The 20,578-nt window shown below is 42.7% G+C and overlaps 1 protein-coding gene and 1 long non-coding RNA gene across 2 annotated transcripts; one reads left to right on the top strand and one right to left on the bottom strand.

The window, feature by feature from the left end:
• The first annotated feature begins 442 nt into the window (after window positions 1-442).
• On the top strand, window positions 443-16,561 carry LOC115160148 (uncharacterized). The gene is made up of 3 exons (XR_003869015.1): window positions 443-1,122; window positions 12,005-12,138; window positions 14,452-16,561. It is a non-coding gene; the product is annotated as an uncharacterized LOC115160148 (long non-coding RNA).
• On the bottom strand, window positions 15,689-20,353 carry LOC115160147 (cyclin-G2). The gene is made up of 8 exons (XM_029710509.1): window positions 20,233-20,353; window positions 19,312-19,453; window positions 18,988-19,128; window positions 18,517-18,767; window positions 18,168-18,246; window positions 17,969-18,067; window positions 17,408-17,610; window positions 15,689-16,754 (listed from the first exon to the last, which is right to left on the bottom strand). Exons 2-8 carry the CDS (start codon window positions 19,414-19,416, stop codon window positions 16,619-16,621), a joined length of 1,014 nt encoding a protein of 337 aa, XP_029566369.1. The 5' UTR covers window positions 19,417-19,453; window positions 20,233-20,353; the 3' UTR covers window positions 15,689-16,618.
• Window positions 20,354-20,578: the final 225 nt, after the last annotated feature.

Genomic DNA, 20,578 nt, shown 5'->3' with positions numbered 1-20,578 from the left:
GGGAGGCACACAGTACTACATAGAGCCATGACAACATGGAACTCTATTCCACATCAGGTAACTGATGCAGCAGTAGAATTAGATAATAAAAATAACAGATAAAAAACACCTTATGGAACAGCGGGGACTGTGAAGCAACACAAACATTGGCACAGACACATGCATACATACACACACACTATACATACACAGGGATTTAGTACTGTAGCTATGTGGCAGTGGTGGAGTAGGGGCCTGAGGCCACATAGTGTCTTGTGAAATCTGTGAATGTAATGTTGTTTTTTAAATGTATAAACTGCCTTCATTTTGCTGCACCCCAGGCAGCAGCTAATGGGGATCCATAATAAATATAAAATGCAACTGAACGTTTTTTGGGGGGTCTTTGTGATTTCACAGCCGAATATACCGCATAACAGGCCCCTGCGCCTGTGTAGGGATGTGTTTTGTAGTGGACTGTGATTGAAGAAGTGTGGTGGGTTTCGTCAGTTGACGTGTTTACATTTTGTATGATGTCGTTTTCCCCACAAGGTTTTTAGTTTCTTATTAATCAATACCCCGTCCAGCTGGCGGCGGTAATGCGCCATTAACATTGGATGCCAACTGCTGTTAAACCCCATCGAAGAAGAAGGAAAACCGCAGCTGATCCTCTGCCCGGTGAAACGCGTTTCGCCCAGTAGGAGCGGCGCTGAACGTGTCCCGTCAATATATCTCGATCTTTTTAAACAAGTGCGCATTTTAGCATTTTCTGGACCTTTTATTTTTTGTATATATATAGTTTTGACGTGGACATGGCACATTTTAAAGAGGACTAATGAGAGCAGAGACGTAGTTATCTTACTAGTTAGGTGTTTAGTTAGGTAACTAGTGGATCTATCTCAGCCACATGGTGTACAGGTCCAGAACTGTCATGCGACGTGGTCGTTGGGCCGATGCGTTGCGTGTCTTTCCGCATGGATTACACATTTACACAAGTTGTTTTTCTTTCTTTCACGGATTATTTTAACTCTGGACAACCCAGACAGGATAACCCAGACAGGACAACCCAGACAGGACAACCCAGACAGTCACAGACTGGGGGTTGATATGGTCAAGTGTTGGAAATCAACGTTGCTCTTCATGAGGGTGAGTTGTGACGTCGATGGTAATGTATTTTCTAGTCCAGTTTGCCTCATCCAGCCAGATGTGACATAATGCGTGGACAAACTGGATTAAAATAATGTTTTTTTTTTTTTTAAACATGTAAATTCGTTGATGTTTAGCACGGTGGTAGTCTACTAAAGACGTGGAAGTATGAATCTCAACACCCAGGTGAAGGGAGAGTCAGGGGTACTAGAGGAACCCTTCAACACCAAAAACAGGTCATGTGGCCCCTGTCAATCTACTCTAATACCGGTTGTTGATCATGTTTGATAAGACAGTTAGTACGGTTACATGCAAACAATAATACTTTTATTGTGAATAATCGGAGAGAGAAAAAAAATAGTTCGATTTAAATATTTACATGTTTTTACAATAACGATTTTCCCCAAATAATTCTGTTTACATGGAATCAGTCTTTGATCAAATGCAGAAAATCACCAATCAAAATAAACGTTATACTACAGAGACCGTGTTATATTTGGGATAACTATTTGATTACGTTTGTATGGTTAAACTATTTCTAAGATGCATTAAGTTTTTCCGAAATGACTTCATTCCCGCAAAGAAGGAAACTGGCGCTGTTAGTGTTACTAGATGTTCACCACCTTAAACATTCCACAGGAAACGGTGTTTTATTTCGGCCTATGCTTAGATTATGACCTACCCCGAATAAAATGAAACAGATTAAGGTGTTAACATGACTAATGCCATTATTATTCTACCTTTATTAACAGGGACCACAGACTGAGACCAAGGTCTCTCTTCCAGCTGGGCCCTGCATATACATGTTTACACATACAGTTTAGGTACAATGATACTCGGCCTATTGCCATAAAACAGTTAAATATCGACATTATTAGTGTGGATGTAAAAGTTCTCATTATGATTTACTCGTGTGCAGGTTACTAATCATTTCAACTTTCAGATTTTGCTTGTTGTGAATTATTTTTTTTTCCTCCAGTAAATAGTCAACAGCTCTCTGAGATCCTTTGGACATTACAGAGCATGTTAGAACTTTTTTAACTTCCTGGTTTTTGAACTGTGAACAACACACACGTCTTTGGCTCTAGTGTCTACTTATTTAGATTTCTTTTTTTGTTGTTGATATAAGCAGAACTTTGACCAGTATAACTACAAGGATGCATCTTGAACAATGAGTCAGTCACATACTTGGTGGAAACTTCCACTTTGGACAAGGGGAAGAGAAGGGTGGTTGTCCTGATGGCTATTGTTCAGTGCTGAGTGTGGGCCAGAAATGTCACTGAGAAGTGAAAGAAATTCCATTAACGTGACGAACCGTTGTAGGCCTTGTCCGAGCTGAGACACTGCTCTACGAGGCTTTCCACATCAACCATCACGCCTAGTTTCACAAATAGAGGCTGTGAACATCGCATTCACCCTGAAACTATACTAAACAAAAATAGAAACGCAACATGCAACAATTTCATGGGTTTTTATATGAGGAAATAAATTCATTAGGCCCTAATCTATGGATTTCACATGACTGCGAATACCGATGTGCACCTGTTGGTCACAGGTAACTTAAAAAACTATCTCGTCACGTTACCTCTGTGCATTCAAATATCCATCGATAAAATGCTGTTTGGTTTGTTATCCGTAGCTTATGCCTGCCTATACCATAACTCCACCGTCACCGCGAGGCACTCGGTTCAAGACGTTGACATCAGCAAACCGCTCGCCCACATGACGCCGTACACGTGGTCTGCGGTTGTAAGGCCGGTTGGACCTACTGCCAAATTCTCTAAAGTGACGTCGGAGGCGGCCTATGGTAGAGTTTAACATTAAATGAACTGGTAACAGCTCTAGTAGACATTCCTGAAGTCAACATGCCAATTGCATGCTCCCTCGACTTCTGTGTTGTCACTAGGGTTTCACTTTTTGGGGAATATTCAGAGGTAGAAACTTTCCGTGGGAATATATGTGGAATTAACGAATACGAGGCTTAACACATCAATTAATATTAATACCATTTAAATGTAGATGTCTTTTGCATTGGATATATTTACCATATCATATGGAGACAGAAACATAAACCCTTTACCTCATAAGTAGACATAATTGTAAATTAAATCTTTACAATAGAAATAAAAACAATTTGGTTATGAATTGGACTTTAATTAACTGAGTTGACTCTAAACATGGGATGATTTCACTGAAAACCAAAAGGGAATATTGAATGATCCCCAATGATCCATCGCATCTCCCAAAAAACGTTTTTAACATGCATCTGTAAAATGATAGACTAGAAACTAAAGCTTTGGTTGTCTTCCTCTCAGGCTTCCATGTCTTCTCCCTGGACCTCCTGAATGTCCACCTCTTGAACATCAGACTCTGAGGCCTCATCTTCACTGTCACTTTCCAACCTTGTTGAGGATGGCTCGTTGTCAGGCTCAAAAAGCTTCAAATTAGCCCAGATGGCCACCAATTTTTCAACCCTTGTATTGGTCAGCCTGTTGCGTGCTTTGGTGCGTGTGTTCCCAAACAAGGACCAGTTGCACTCTGAGGCGGCTGATGTTGGTGGGATTTGGAGGATGATGGAGAGAACAGGGGAAAGAGCCTCAGATCCACAAAGTCCCTTCTACCAGGTGGCTGATGAGATGTTGGTACGACTGCCATATTGCATCTCCATCCCAAAGCCCTTGCTTGGAAGTGTACTTCGCCAGACTGCCAAGAACCTTGCCCTCATCCAGGCCAAGGTGGTGAGACACGGTAGTGATGACACCATGGTCCTTGTTGATCTCTGCACCAGACAGGATGCTCTTGCCAGCATACTTGGGGTCCAACATGTACGCTGTGGCATGTATGGGCTTCAGGCAGAAGTCTTCACTCTTTTTGACGTATTTCAGAACTGCAGTTTCCTCTGCATAGAGCAACAGTGAAGTTGGCAGGGCAGTACAGATTTCTTCTCTTACATCTGCAAGCAGTCTGAACATCAGACAGGATGGCATTGTCTCCCTCAATCTGTGCGATGGCTACTGCTATAGGTTTCAGGCTGCTTACCACTCTCTCCTAAAATACATAATCCAGGAGGATCCTCTTGATGGGGCTGTCCATATCGGCAGACTGTGATAAGGCCATTTCTTGGAGAGACTCCTTCCCCTCCAGGAGACTGTCCAACATGATGACAACACCACCCCAACGGGTGTTGCTGGGCAGCTTCAATGTGATGCTCTTATTCTTCTCACTTTGCTTGAGGTAGATTGCTGCTATAACATGATGACCCTTCTCATATCTAACCATTTCCTTGGCTCTCTTGCAGAGTGTATCCATTGTTTTCAGGACCATGATGTCCTTGAGGAGCAGATTCAATGCATGAGCAGCACAGCCAATGGGTGTGATGTGAGGGTAGGACTCCTCCACTTTAGACCAAACAGCCTTCATGTTCGCAGCATTGTCTGTCACCAGTGCAAATACCTTCTGTGGTCCAAGGTCATTGATGACGGCCTTCAGCTCATCTGCAATGTAGAGACCGGTGTGTCTGTTGTCCCTTGTGTCTGTGCTCTTGTAGAATACTGGTTGAGGGGTGGAGATGATGTAGTTAATTATTCCTTGCCCACGAACATTCGACCGCCCATCAGAGATGATTGCAATACAGTCTGCTTTCTCTATGATTTTCTTGACCTTCGCTTGAAGTCTGTTGAACTCTGCATCCAGGAAATGAGTAGATAAAGAATGTCTGGTTGGAGGGGTGAAGAACATTCAGAAATCTCTTCCAATACATGCCTGTGAGCATCAGAGGTGAACCAGTTGCATACACAGCTCGAGCAAGACATTCATCAGCATTTCTCTGATTATGTTCCTCAATTGAGTCAAAAAAACTTCTGATCCCAGGAGGACCATAAGCTGTTGCTATCGATAATGTGTCTGATTTCTCATTTTCACCTCAAATAGAAGTAGAGGGACTTTTTGTCAGAGGTTGCTTGTTGTGAGCGCTGAGGGAACTTTATGCACTTGGCCAGATGGTTCTGTATCTTTGTTGCATTCTTCACATATGATTTGGCACAGTATTTGCAAATATACACAGCTTTTTCTTAAAATTAGCTGCAGTGAAATGTCTCCACACATCTGATTGTGGCATTTTCCTGTAAAAATGAGAAAAAAATTAGTTAAAAAAACAAAAACATACAATTCCATGTACAGATAAATAGTTAAGCAGTTAGATTAAACAACTCCATTGTAAGATAAATGTTTTAAATTGAAACATGTATGGAAACAGGTGAATTAACACTCCTCAGTTAGCAGGCTCAAGCAAGCTAAAACCCACATGGTAGCAAAAACTAACAGAAATTGTTAACAAGTTAGAAATTATTTAAACACACTTTGCTGTAGGCTACTATTTACTAGTTAACAAAAAATCATGCAGTCATATTAAATATATTTACCCCACCCCGTATTGTAATCAAAACTTACCAGAAAGCATGTAGTCCTTGGCTCAGACAGTGTAGTAGTGTGGGCTCAATAGCATCTCATTAGTGTGCAAGATCTTGAGAATCATCTGTACATGTGATGGAATAATGCACTGTTCATGCAGAGGTTTGCAATTCCATTGAATTGCAGATAGTTTAACCAAAATATGCCACAAGACCTACAGTTTCCTTATGTGTATCCCACACAAAAAGGTTCACTGTTATAAGCTAACAATTTTTGATGAATTTAAGCGCAGGAATTTTTTGGAATTTTGCTTAACTTCTCAAAATTCCAGAAATCTACCTGAAAGTTTTAGACTCTTTGGAACCCCAGTTGTCACAAAACTGCACATTTTAGTGGCTTTTTATTGTCCCCGGCACAAGGTGCACCTGTGTAATGATTATGCTGTTTAATGAGCTTCTTGATATGTCAGGTGGATGGATAATCTTGGTGTGCACCAAATTTAATCAGATGTGTGCACCAAATTTGATAGAAATAAGCTTTTTGTTCATATGGAACATTTCTGGGATATTTTATTTTAGCTCATGAAACACGGGACCAACACTTTACATGTTCGGTTTTATATTTGTATTCAGTGTATTTGAAAGGCACTACAATCCTATACCTTTTTTTTTTTCATCCAGATCTTAACGTGTCATTTCTTAATTTGACGGTCATGTGTTGGTGGCAAATGCGGTGGGGCAATGGCTTGTTTTTTTAGTGGTCATTAGGCAGAGTACACAATCCCATTTTCCTTCACCCGAGGTAGAATGGTTATTGAACTGAAGGGAACGGTTAAGTTGAGCAAACAAAAAATGGAATTCTCTCTCCGCTGTTTCCTTGGTGACGCCCTCTGACTTCTTAAACTCCCGTTGTTGTCCATCTGGCATTGCTTCAAGTTGAAATGCCTTCATAGCTCAGTTGGTAGAGCATGGTGCTTGCGATGCCAGGCTTGTGGGTAGGGCTGTACGATATGGGTAAATAAAAAATAAAATAGAATTGATGATTTTATTTTTACTTGTAATTTATAGATCAAAACATTTGGGTAAACTGTTGTAATCATATCACTAGAATGATACAATGTGAATTATGTTTGGAATACAGTGGGCACTAGGAAATGAGGTTTAGTTTTGTCATGACAATGAATTTAAAAGTAAGGGAGGAGATTGGTGTAGGAACCAAAACGTTAGTCTGTGTTTCCCCATGGGACTCTAATTAGATTCAAATGGTTACATTGAAAGATTTCTTAATATTCTTTACGTTTTTCTTTTCTGATTTTGATGAAGCTGTTGCACAAATGATGCTGATATAGTTCTCCACAGGTACCGGGCTGTATTAGAGCAACTGTTTGCTAGCATGTGATTAGCATTAAGGGCTAACACCATTTAATAATTTTTTTTCACTCACATTTGCAGCTTGCGTGGACCGACTAACTAGCTTTTTGCAGAGAGCAAGTTACACAAACTTTATTAATATAGAGGACTCAGTACTGGTACCCTGTGTATATAGCCAAGTTATCGTTACTCATTCTGTATTTATTATTAGATGTTATTACATAATTTTTTGTTGGGAAGGGCCCGTATGTAAGCATTTCACTGTTGGTTTTTCTTTACGAAGCATGACGGTTTTTTTTTTACTTGTGACATGATTTTCTTCGATTATTGCTCCGTTCCATCAACTTTTATTCAGAAACGGGCATTTAAATTCCATTAACTAGTTCCAAACTCTAGTGCAGTACCTCAGACTTCCACAGGGTGGTGCTGGAGATCCATGCAGGAAACCCTCCATATTTTGATGTAAGTCACAAGCCTTTAATTCCAGCTCAATGGTACAATCAGACAGATCACTGTTGGCCTTCAGCAGGATGAATGTAAAGCACATCATCCATGCCTGCGTTGTATTTCCAACGCTGTATCCTAATTGTGACATGGGTTGGGATCTGTTACAAATCCGTTTACTTCCTGGAATGAAGTGTATTTGGAATTTTAGTCTACTTCCTGTATTGAACTGATCGTGATGCGTTTTGCTTAAATTAAGGGGTGTTTTGAAGTATCTTTAAAAACAACTGATCTCAGACCTCTTAAAGTGAACTGGGGTGTAAAAGAAGCTAAACAATTCATCTTTTTTAATTATAAAAAAAAAAGAACATATTTAACAAGGCAAGTCAATTAAGAACAAATTCTTATTTACAGTGACGGCCTACCGGGGAACAGTGGGTTAACTGCCTTGTTCAGGGGCAGAACGACAGATTTTTACCTCGTCAGCTCTGGGATTCGATCTTGCAACCTTTCGGTTACTGGCCCAACGCTCTAACCACTAGGCTACCTGCCACCCCGCTAGGCTACCTAGCCAGTCCTCTTTGTATTCACATTGCTATGTTTAGAAGTGAACCAAGATATTTGGTTTGAGTGCAACAAACACTCAAACTGGACAGTTTTATCTGCATCTCTTCATTCAAAGACTCAATCATGGACACTCTTACTAACAGTTGTGGCTGCTTTGTGTGATGTATTGTTGTCTCCACCTTCTTGACCTTTGTGTTGTTGTCTGTGTCCAATAATGTTTGTACCATGTTTTGTGCTACTACCATGTTGTTGTCTTAGGTCTCTCTTTAAGAAGTGTTGTGTTGTCTCTCTCGTGTGCGTGTGTGTGTGTGTGTGTGTGTGCTGTGAACACAATGTCAGGCCACCCAGCATGTAAACACACAACAGAGCCCTGGCTGTAAGGTCATTTAAGGTCACATACTCTATCTGACCTGTCATGCTGTTTTGGACTCTAGGGCATTCTGGTTCGACGCTGTAGGCCTCTAGGGCATTCTGGTTCGACGCTGTAGGCCTCTAGGGCATTCTGGTTCGACGCTGTACGCCTCTAGGGCATTCTGGTTCGACGCTGTAGGCCTCTAGGGCATTCTGGTTCGACGCTGTAGGACTCTAGGGCATTCTGGTTCGACGCTGTAGGACTCTAGGGCATTCTGGTTCGACGCTGTAGGACTCTAGGGCATTCTGGTTCGACGCTGTAGGACTCTAGGGCATTCTGGTTTGACGCTGTAGGACTCTAGGGCATTCTGGTTTGACCCTGTAGGACTCTAGGGCATTCTGTAGGTCTGTAGGTCTCTAGGCTGTGTATTTCTAGGGCATTCTGGTTCGACGCTGTAGGACTCTAGGGCATTCTGGTTTGACCCTGTAGGACTCTAGGGCATTCTGTAGGTCTGTAGGTCTCTAGGCTGTGTATTTCTGGGGATTAAAGTTCTCTCTGACGCTGTAGGCCTCTAGGCTGTGTATTTCTGGGGATTAAAGTTCTCTCTGGCCCTGACGCTGTAGGTCTCTAGGCTGTGTATTTCTGGGGATTAAAGTTCTCTCTGGCCCTGACGCTGTAGGCCTCTAGGCTGTGTATTTCTGGGGATTAAAAGTTCTCTCTTGCCCTGACGCTGTCGGACTCCAGGCTGTGTATTTCTGGGGATTAAAGTTCTCTGGCCCTGACGCTCCACAGTATGAGCAGAAAGCTGCTCCAGAAAGCTAGTCTGTTTGTAGCTATGATTCTTTCACATATTATCCTCATGATAGGTTTTCTCTGCGTATGTAACTCTGATTTTAGGAATAGTTTTGCAGTCACCACAGTTGTATTTGTGATTAAGTAGTGTTTCTCCTCCAGCCCAGAGTTGGGACAATTCTATTTCAATTCAGGAAGTACACTTAAATTCCAATCCCTGAGTCTTCTTCAAGGCTTTTCAATGAGGGAAATTCAGAATTAGAATTTCAGCGTACTTCCTGAATTGACCCCAACCCTGCTACAGACTCTAATGTAAACCAGCGTGTAAACGGCTTGTGTTTTAGTCTCCATGTGCAGGGAGTGGAGAAAGGGTACGAGGTTAAGATACCGGTCACTAAACTTATGGCCCTGCCCCAATTATTTACCCTTCTCCGGTTCTCCACTGAGGGAGAGGTCCCGGTTCAACGCTGTAGGCCTCTAGGGCATTCTGGTTCGACGCTGTAGCCGGCCGGGTGGGGGGTGGGGGGGGAGTAGCCGGCCGGGTGGGGGGGGGTAGCCGGCCGGGGGGGGGGGAGTAGCCGGGCGGGGGCGGGGGAGTAGCCGGCCGGGCGGGGGCGGGGGAGTAGCCGGCCAGGGGGGGGGGGGGGAGGGAGTAGCAGTAGCCGGCCAGGGAGGGGGGGAGTAGCCGTAGCCGGCCAGGGAGGTGGGGGAGTAGCCGTAGCCGCCCAGGGAGGGGGGGGGAGTAGCCGTAGCCGGCCAGGGAGGGGGGGGAGTAGCCGTAGCCGGCCAGGGAGGGGGGGGAGTAGCCGTAGCCGGCCAGGGACTACGGAGCGGTGGAAGGTCCGATGGGTGTTTTTAACTGAATGAGCTCCATTTGTGGCCTCTGCTACATTCTATTGCCCTGATTCCATCTGAAATACACAGCTAAATGACTGGGCCACAACATTAATGAAGTGCATTTCAACTCGTTACATTACATGGGATTTGTGTAAATTCACTCACAGGAGACGATTTTAAGAAGCATCATGCTCTTCTACAAAAATAACCCGGGTAGTGAGAGGCGGGACAGACAGCAGACTGACCAACCAGCAGTGTCCCCTGTCATCGCTCGCTTTGTGACTGATCGCTAAGATGCATATCGTCCATTCTAGAGGGAGAAGGCTTTTCGGCACGCGTCAAATTCATTCCACGGAGGGCTGAGTGTCTGCAGGGTTAAGCTCCTCGCTTGTACTTGATTTAATGAATTAAGGTCACTAATTAGTAAATCACCTCACTTGGTTTCGCTCTCAGATCTGATGTTGCTACAGTACTCAGGTGTGTGCATTTTAATTCAATGGGTTTGTCTGTGTTTTCAGTGAATCATTTCCCTCAGGCCATTGCTGACAAACCAGTCTTACTGTACAACCCGTGTTCAAATGGTGTTACACTGAACAACAACAAAATATAAGCTCAACATGTAAAGTGTTGGTCCTATGTTTCATGAGCTGGAAAAAAGATTCCAGAAAAGGTTCTGTACACACAAAAAGCTCATTTCTCTCATTGTGAACACATGTTTGCATCCCTGTTAGTGAGCATTTCTCCTTTGCCAAGGTAATCCATCTACCTGACAGGTGTGGCATATCAAGAAGCGAATTTAAACAGCCATGATCATTACACAGGTGCAACTTGTGTAGGGGACAATAAAAGGTCACACTAAAATGTGTAGTTGAGTCACACAACACAATACCACAGATGTTTTGAGGGAGCATGCAATTTACATGCAGGACTGCAGGAATGTCCACCAGAGCTGTTGCCAGATAATTTCATGTTCTATTCTTTACCAATCTCGTTTTAGAGAATGTGGCATTAAGTCCAACCAGCCTCACAATCGCATACCATGTGTAACCACAAACTCCACGTCCGGCTTCTTCACCTGTGGGATAGTCTGACACCAGACACCGGGACCTGCAACAACTGTCAAACTGTCTCAGGGAAGTTCACCTGCGTGCTCATCGTCCTCACCAGGGTCTTGACCTGACTGCAGTTCGCCATCGTAACCGAATTCAGTGGGCAAATGCTCACCTTCAATGGCCACTGGCACCCTGGAGAAGTCTGCTCTTCACAGATGAATCCCGGTTTCAACTGTACCGGGCAGATGGCAGCCAGCGTGGACGGCGTCGTGTGGGCGAGTCATTTGCTGATGTCTACGTTGTGAACAGTGTTCCCCGTGGTGCGGTTATGGGCAGGTATAAGCTACGGATAACGAACACAATTGCGTTTTATTGATTAGCAGTTTGAATGCACAGAGATACCGTGATGAGATCCTGAGGCCCATTGTTGTATCATTCATCCACTACCATCACCTCATGTTTCAGCATGATAATACACAGCCCCATGTCACAAGGATCTGTACACAATTCCTGGAAGATGAAAATGTCCCAGTTCTTCCATGTCTGGTGAGTATGCAGGCCATGTCACCCATTGAGCATGTTTGGGATGCTCTGGATCAATGTGTATGACAGCATGTTCCAGTTCCTGCAAATATCCAGCTTGCACAGCCATTGAAGAGGAGTGGGACAACATTCCACAGGCCACATTCAACAGCCTGATCAACTCTATGTGAAGGAGATGTTGTGCTGAATGAGGCAAATGGTAGTCACACCAGATACTGACTGGTTTCTGATGCATGTATATCTGTATTCCCAGTCATGTGAAATCCAGAGATTAGGGCCTCATGAATTTATTTGAATTGACTGATTTTCCTTTTATATAAACAGTAACTCGAGTAAAATCGTTGACGTTGTTACTTTTTATATTGTTGCGTAAACTAGTAAAAGCTAAATGTTAAATTAGAAAACGAATACTATTTGAACCCAGGGCTGTCTTTTTCACTGTGATGATAAACACTTGTCTCACTGCTGTAAATGCTGATGTAATGTCTGTCTTTCTGCAATGTCTGGTTCTCCAGGTGGTAGGGAGAAAGGCTGCGTCAGAGGCCCACCTTTTGGCCCTGCTCAGCCCCGGAGACCGCCTTGGACACCTGCCTGTCTAACTCCCTCAGACTGCACCACGCCCAGGACAGACTAGCCATGTCTGCTGCTGGTAAGGACAGGTGTTGGTGTGTTATTGTACATTTGTCCAAGAGATGAGATGTTAATATCCAGTACAGGCACCCCCACACATACAGTGCATTCAGGAGGTATTCAGACCCCTGGACTTTTTCCACATTTAGTTACCTTACAGACTTATTCTAAAATAGATTAAATTGTTTTTTTCATCATCATTCTCCACACAATACCCCCTAATGACATCACAATACCCCCTAATGACATCACAATACCCCCTAATGACATCGCAATACCCCCTAATGACATCACAATACCCCCTAATGACATCACAATACCCCCATAATGACAAACAAAAAACTGAAATATCACATTTACATAAGTATTCAGACCCTTTACTCAGTACTTTGTTGAAGCACCTTTGGCAGCGATTTACAACCTCAAGTCTTCCTGGGTATGACACTACAAGCTTGGCACACCTGTATTTGGGGAGTTTCTTACATTCTTCTCTGCAGATCCTCTCAAGCTCTGTCAGGTTAGATGGGGAGCGTTGCTGCACAGCTATTTTCAGGTCTCTCCAGAGATGTTTGATCAGGTTCAAGTCCGGGCTCTGTGCTACTCAAGGACAGTCAGAGACTTGTCCCGAAGCCACTCCTGCGTTGTCTTGGCTGTGTGCTTAGGGGCATTGTCCTGTTGGAAGGTAAACCTTCGCCCTCTGAGGTCCTGAGCAGGTTTTGCTCTGTTCATCTTTCCCTTGATCCTGACTAGTTTCCCAGTCCCTACTGCTGAAAAACATCCCCACAACATGATGCTGCCACCACCATGCTTCACCGTAGGGATGTTTCCAGGTTTCCTCATGATGTGACCCTTCTCATTCAGGCCAAAGAGTTCAATCTTGGTTTCATCAGACCACAAAATCTTGTTTCTCATGGTCTGAGAGTCTTTTAGGTGCCTTTTGGCAAACTCCAAGCGGGCCGTCGTGTCTTTTACTGAGGAGTGGCTTCCGTCTGGCCACTCTACCATAAAGGCCTGATTGGTGGAATGCTGCAGAGATGGCTTCCCTTCTGGAAGGTTCTCCCATCTCCACAGAGGAACTCTGGAGCTCTGTCAGAGTGACCATTTAAGAATGATGGAGGCCACTGTGTTCCTGGGACCTTCAATGCTGCAGAAATGTTTTGGTACCCTTCCCCAGATCTGTGTTTCGACACAATCTTGTCTGAGATCTACGGACAATTCCTTCGACCTCATGACTTGATTTTTGTTCTGACATGCACTGTCAACTGTTAGACATTATATAGACAGGTGTGTGTCTTTCCAAATCATGTCCAATCAATTGAATTTACCACTGGTGGACTCCAATCAAGTTGTAGAAACATCTCAAGGATGATCAATGGAAACAGGTTCATCCTGTTTCCAAATCTCATAGCAAAGGGTCTGAATACTAATGTAAATACGAAACTTCTGTTTTTCATTTTGCTTAGATTTGCAAAGATTTCTACACCTGTTTTCGGGTTTGTCATTAATGGGTTATTATGCATAGATTTACTAGGAAATGTTTTTATATAAGCCATTTTAGAAGAAGGCTTTAACGTAATAAAATGTGGAAAAAGTGAAGGGGTCTGAATACTTTCTGAATGCACCTTACAGACGAGAGGCTGGAAGAGACACATTGTTCCCAAATTATGGCTGTTTATGGGATGTTATTGTTCACTTGTCCCAAAGGATGTTGTGTTAAATATGTCGATCTGCCCTTGAGCAAGACACTTAACCCAAATGTGCTACAGTGGTGCTGTACTACTAAGGGCTGACCCTGTAAAACAACACCTATCATACTACTATGGCTGACCCTGTAAAACAACACCTATCATACTACTATGGCTGACCCTGTAAAACAACACCTATCATACTAGTATGGGCTGACCCTGTAAAACAACACTGCACCTATCCAGTGTAGGTGACATGTTTTGTGAGATGTAACTGGCTATGGCTAAATCAACCATCAGTGAAATGTGTTTACATATCTGGAGAATGTACTTTAGTTTTAATTCTCATTCAGCACATTAAAATCCCATTTTTTTTTAGTTATCTGTTCCTACATTTAGGTTTTCACTTTAATCGTAAATGTATTTCCTTTCTTTCTTACCCAGACTGCACTACAAATGTCCCAATTGGGGGAAGATGATTATTTAGCTGATCACTTCTTTCTGCTGAGGAATGTTTTCTACTTGCCGTGACTGATATGTGGTAGTCTTGTACACCCTAGTTGAATGCACTGACTAAATCTCTGTGGTTAAAAAGTGTCTGTTAAATGACCAAAATATAAATTCAAACTTCTGATTTTGATTTGAAGGTGGAGACAAACAGGTCGATACATCGATCAGGCAGTTTCACCAATCAGACCCGGACTTGGCGCCTTTCTCTCTCTCCGGTTGGTCGACAGAGACCGTTTGGCCACAAGCTGCTACTACACCAAGTGGGATGCGCCGTCTGACCCGGGGGACACCGAGGGTTACCACACCTACACCACAGAAACAGACCAGGAACTCACAGCCCACTACACCTCATAGGAGTTCAGTAGTCACAGCCCACCACCTCATAGGAGTTCAGTAGTCGCAGCCCACTACACCTCATAGGAGTTCAGTAGTCGCAGCCCACTACACCTCATAGGAGTTCAGTAGTCGCAGCCCACTACACCTCATAGGAGTTCAGTAGTCGCAGCCCACTCCACCTCATAGGAGTTCAGTAGTCGCAGCCCACTACACCTCATAGGAGTTCAGTAGTCGCAGCCCACTACACCTCATAGGAGTTCAGTAGTCGCAGCCCACTACACCTCATAGGAGTTCAGTAGTCGCAGCCCACTACACCTCATAGGAGTTCAGTAGTCGCAGCCCACTACACCTCATAGGAGTTCAGTAGTCGCAGCCCACTACACCTCATAGGAGTTCAGTAGTCGCAGCCCACTACACCTCATAGGAGTTCAGTAGTCGCAGCCCACTACACCACTGGGGAAGTTTGGTAGTTTCCTCCCCCAGCCCACTACCAGCAACAGCCGGCGGGGGTTGGCTCTGACCATCTCTGCCTCAGAGGAACCCGAGTTGGACTATCCTTCCTAACCTCCTCACAACTTAAACAAGAAGTCTGGCATGGGTCTCTGATCTCAGTATTGGTGGATGCAGCCTCATCTCAAACCAGATGATGGATGAAACTATGGCAAGTTCTCTTTAACTTTTGATTTGGTTGAGGGATTTCATGTGGGGGTTTTTTTTGTGCCAGGACTGAATTGTCTATTGGGAGATTTCTGGGATAGTCTTGGAAATCAAGAGCTAGCTTTAATTTAATCATCTTGTGTTCAATATTGTTTTCTGACTGAAGCAGAATGGTTTGGTTGACCAACTAAGTTCATGTGCCAGAACTGAAGTGTGAATTGGTTTCAGGACATTTCTCAGAAATGCTAAAGCAACGTTTTATTTTTTTGTCTAGAAAATGTACTGCCCCAGGGCGTCCTTTTCTCTAGTCATTGGGTTCATATAGACTAGGCGTAACATAACATTTATGTACTATTTCTGATAGGAAACATGACGAAATAGTGACTTCAAAATAGTTTTAATGTTTTCTCACAGGCAAAAAATAAGTTAATATCTACAAAGGTACTATTCACAATTTTTTTTGTACATTTTACACATTTACATTTTTTTTTTAAACATTTCTTTACAAGTTCTTTTATGACACTTTATCATACATTATGTTCTTCCTCACATACATAAAATCCAAATAATTTAAAGAGCCTACAGCTAACAAATTGGCACATAAAAGTTTAACAAGATCATAGTCACACTCACTCTTAATGACTAATCAGACTTTGGCGTTTACAGTAACTAACCAGCCTTGCCACCAGTCAACATGACTCAACAATAACACTCGTTATACAGAAACTGGGAAAAGTACGTTTACCAGGTTAATGCGAGACAAATCCTGCCGCTTCAGAGAATTGTTTCCCAAATAGCACCCTATTCCCTATCTAGTGCACTACTTCTGACCAGGACACACAGGGTTCTGGTCAAAAGTAGTGCACTATAGGAGGGTGCCATTTGGGACAGATATACAAAGTGGCTGGAATGTGAGACAAATGCAAACATGCGCCACACTACAAAAATGTGATTTAGCTGCCTGTCTTCAGGATTGTGCAAACTTTCTCACATTTCTGTATGTTTGTTTTTTTAGCTTAAAAAAAATATGCTGTATATTGATTTGTTTTCTGTAATGAGCCACACTGTGGTAGCCCTATAGAAGGCTAACAAAAACATTTACTACGGTGTATATAGAGAAGCTATTTTCTGGTTCGTATTCACTAGGAACAAAATAGACCGTCACAGGGAGGGACAAACCTGAACGTGCCCAATGACCGCTTGTTAACTGTTGCAAAACTTTTAACTACGTTTTGAATTAAATGAACATGACCCTACATTAGAAAAGGTGTTTTTAACCCAGGCACTGTGGCTCCCTCATAGGGCTTTGGTCTAGGAGGTATGGTGGTATTTGTTGTGGGGTCTTTGGCAGAGGAAGTTTAGAGGGAAGTAAGGTCCCTCCGCATCAGAGCCCAGAGAACTGCTCAGACTCTCCTCCCCTGAACTCATGTCTTCACAGGAGTCTTCACTGGAAGAACAAGAGGAAGAAACAGTTAAAATTCACAATATTCCTTAGTTCATCCTGTTTGCAGTTGTCAATGTAATTTAATCCTTTTTATTATTGGGATGGGTCTTGTAGTCAGACAAGTCTTATGTGGAGATTTAACTGCTATTGTTTGACTACAAGACCCATCCCAAAGTCTGATGTGGAGGTTTAACTGGTTGTGTAATGTGGTTGAGCAGTTATGGGAACTATTGTTGCTAGGTACGAGTAGGACGTGACAGAAGTCACTTAACACTCAGACATTAAGTATGTGGGTTAGTTAGTGATACAAGAGCAAGCCAAGGATGGGCCTCTTCTGATAGGCTAGGCTAACTGACGCAACCGGTAGAGCTATGACGTGGCTGATGGTATGAAACACCCCCCCCACCCCACCACCACTACCAAACAAGTAATGGGAATAATAGAACAACTGAAAACAGACAGGAGGAGTGGTCAAACTCTGAACAAAACACTGGAGCGGGAGGGGTGGGGCTTAAGTGTGTGTGTAGCTGGAGATTTCCCTACTTCTGTTATTCAGGGGATTTTCCAGAGTTCTTCCCCGTTGTCATAGTAGACTTGTTTGACTGCCTTCTAACAGAATGCACATATGGTAGAATGTTTTTGATACCCATGTATACCTTTCACACTGATCCCAGCAGTCCTCAGGAATGGTTGGCAGTTCAGGGATGCTGTAGTAGCTGGTGTGAAGATTCTGAGCTGTCCTTCTCGACACGATCCAGACAAGCTTCTTATTGTTGGGTTTGCTACATTCAGGAGAAGAGTAGTCGGACATACACTTGGCCACTAGTCCCTTCCAGTGTAGCAGCTCAAAGTCAGTGATCTGTAAAAGACGACCAGGGCATCATAACATTGGACACCGGGTTACATAGACTGGGTCAGCAGAAACCTTTGGGATGGATTCCAGGCGTTGTAAAAGGATAGCTGCTGGGAACTTGAGGCCGGGGAATGTGAAAGGGACCTTTTTATGTCTTTCCATAACCGTGCCAGTTGTCATATGAAACCTTTGACTGGTGTTGTAGGGCATACAATATTCAGAGATGGTTCCAGGGAAAAATAGGTTTCTTTAGTGTATAAATTTGACAGTTAACGTCGGGTTACTGTGTTAAACAAAAGGATTACATCATTGCTACGTGATAAAGCTTCAATGATTTTCTAATAAGTGTATATAATGTGTTTACCTTGAGGTGTCTCTGAACATGATGTGCTATTTCTAACATATCAACAGATTGCATGGCTTCAATCTCCTGAGTGAGGAGTGACAGGGCCAAGACGGACGGCTGGAAGAGAAGAGACAAAATGCATCAAATTAGACTGCAGCTGCCAAGAGGTCTCCTGTAATATGTAACATCTTATGGACTCTCTGGGGTAAATCATTACTTTAGCTTTGGAGAACGCGATCCGGCAGAGACAGGCTTTGAGCTGGACCTCTAGTGTGTCGAGGTTCAGGGTCTCCTTCCTGTAAAGGTTAAAATACTTATAAGAACCAATCTGGGTGTGGGGGGAAAAAAAGGTGTTAAGGCTATCTGTTACATAATTGAATTTGTTATGGTAGAATGGACACATGTTATTTGATCATGTCCAGTGAGAAGAGTTAAAACCATCATCCTACTTTCAGTCAGGACTAGTAAGTACATGTCTAGTTGTTCAAGTTACGTCACACTTAACATCTTCCAAATGTGGTTGATTGCTAGGTGAATTGTAGTGTCTTTTTATAATGGGTTCTTACAGGTCTGAGGTATGGGCGCTTGTGATTCCGTGGTATAGGCGCAAAAACGTTAAGGCTGTGATGGCTTTGAGTTGGAAGTTGAGTTTCTCCGAAATGATCTTCTCCATGCGAGTGAGGTCCGAGACCGTAAACTTGCACTGGCTGATACGAATAAGCTCATTGGTGGAAGACACGTTACACTCCTCTTCGACTGCTTTGGCTGCGATGTGGAGGCAGCTGACGCCGATGCAGGCTAGATGTTTGGGTTGGACCTGAAGAGGAGAGAGAGAGACACACACAAAAGCTTGGAATGAGTGGAAATGGAGACAGGCTATTATTACTCACTGCAATTCCGTTTTATTTGTAGTTTGTCTAAACACTATCGCTTTGTCATCAAAAGAAATGCAGAACACATGTCAACCTAATGTTGCTAATTAGCTTTAGAGTATGTTGAAATTACTAAATGTGCTCTTGATTGGGTCTTCATCTTACCTTCATCATGGCCAGGAATCGATCCAACAGGTTGACTGCCAGAACGAAAGTCTGTGTACTGTACCCAAAGAAACTAGTCAGGCTCCAGAGGTCCTCCACTTTGGTGTCCCTACATTTAGCTGATATACCCCTGCTGTCATTCTGTAATTAATAAGATCAAGATCAAATATTATTTCCTTACAGTATGCCACAGTACGATTTTAGGCACTTACACTAATACACTGTAAGGCGTTTATGGACCAATTTGTTTTACCATAATGTTTAGGGATTCATATCAATCACGTGAACAATATTTATATTTAGCTACTGTACTGCAGACTATACCTCTCCAGTCGATTCGATTAAGCGGAGTCCTGTTTCCTTCGGAAGATAATTCCTCTCCTGTTCAAAATTGGTTATCAGCTCCCTCATAAGTTTCACCGTTTCCATGTCTGGACTCGGGTTACAGCAATCTGAATGTCTTTCACTGTAAAACAAGACGGAGTGTGATGTTAGTAAATGTTTGTTCACCCGGTCAAGGTTTGCCCAACCCCGGTGTCAGATGTCTTAGGTTAACGCCTACTTAAATCAGAAAACAAAACACACGAATCTAATTGGGATTTAAAGTGTAAAATCGTAAATATGATCACAAATATCGTGAGATACTCAGACATTACATCAAAAAACAAGTTTGAGATGCATTAGCTATGCTTCAAATCGTCGACGGGCGGGGGACAGATTCTTGTTCTTGCCGAGGAAGTGGTGCCTTAGATGGCAAATCGGTCGACTTTGTTTTTTCCATAGAACTTGACGTTAACTCGACATCAAAATGTGTCTGAGTTTAAAAACGGTTTGCGGCTACTAGGTAGGTGATTTAAAAGCCAACTTGTTTTCTAGTAAATAGAAAGAAATCGGTTGAGCGAAGAACTGAGAACTAACGACAACGTTACAGAGACGATAAAAGACAAGGACAAGACTAACGTTAGCTAGCTAACGGTAACTTAAAAATTAGTCGAAGTAAGATGCCAATTTCATCGACATGCATGAAAAGACAAGACCAAACGGATTAGTATAGTTTTTTTTTTTTTTTTTTTTTTTATCATAAACTTGATATAAAAATGTTACGTTTAATAATCCTCCAGGAACCAATTTATTTTACTGGAATGGGATAAAATATAAGATTTTACAAAACCAGTAATATTCACAATTTTACCTCCATCTATTCAATTTCCTTGCGTCTGCAATGTTAAAACGGTATATAATTACCTGTAATGTTAATTATATCGACATTTTCTACGGTGCCAATCTGTTGTGTTTGTTGTTCCTGTTTTTACTGTCGCTTTTTGTTGTTGAGAGTTTCCGCACCCAGAAACTGACGTCAACGCCGCGGTAGCCAATCCCGAACGGTATCCATCTTGGCTTGATTTATCCAGAAAAGTCTGCCTCTTCTGTGCTTTACGGACCTATAAAGTATTTTATTTTTTTATTTTTAAATATTCAATTCAAGAGATGGTAGTCCTACACAAATCAATGCTGTATTATTTAACGTTTTGTTATAAACCGTTTCTTATGGTTCAAAAAAATAAAATAGTTTAGTATGACCAGCTCCGAT

This window comes from Salmo trutta, chromosome 23 (genome assembly GCF_901001165.1).
Source record: "Salmo trutta chromosome 23, fSalTru1.1, whole genome shotgun sequence".
NCBI lineage: Eukaryota > Metazoa > Chordata > Actinopteri > Salmoniformes > Salmonidae > Salmo > Salmo trutta.
The sequence above is the reverse complement of the archived record's forward strand: the minus strand, read 5'-3'. Positions and strand labels throughout refer to the sequence as shown.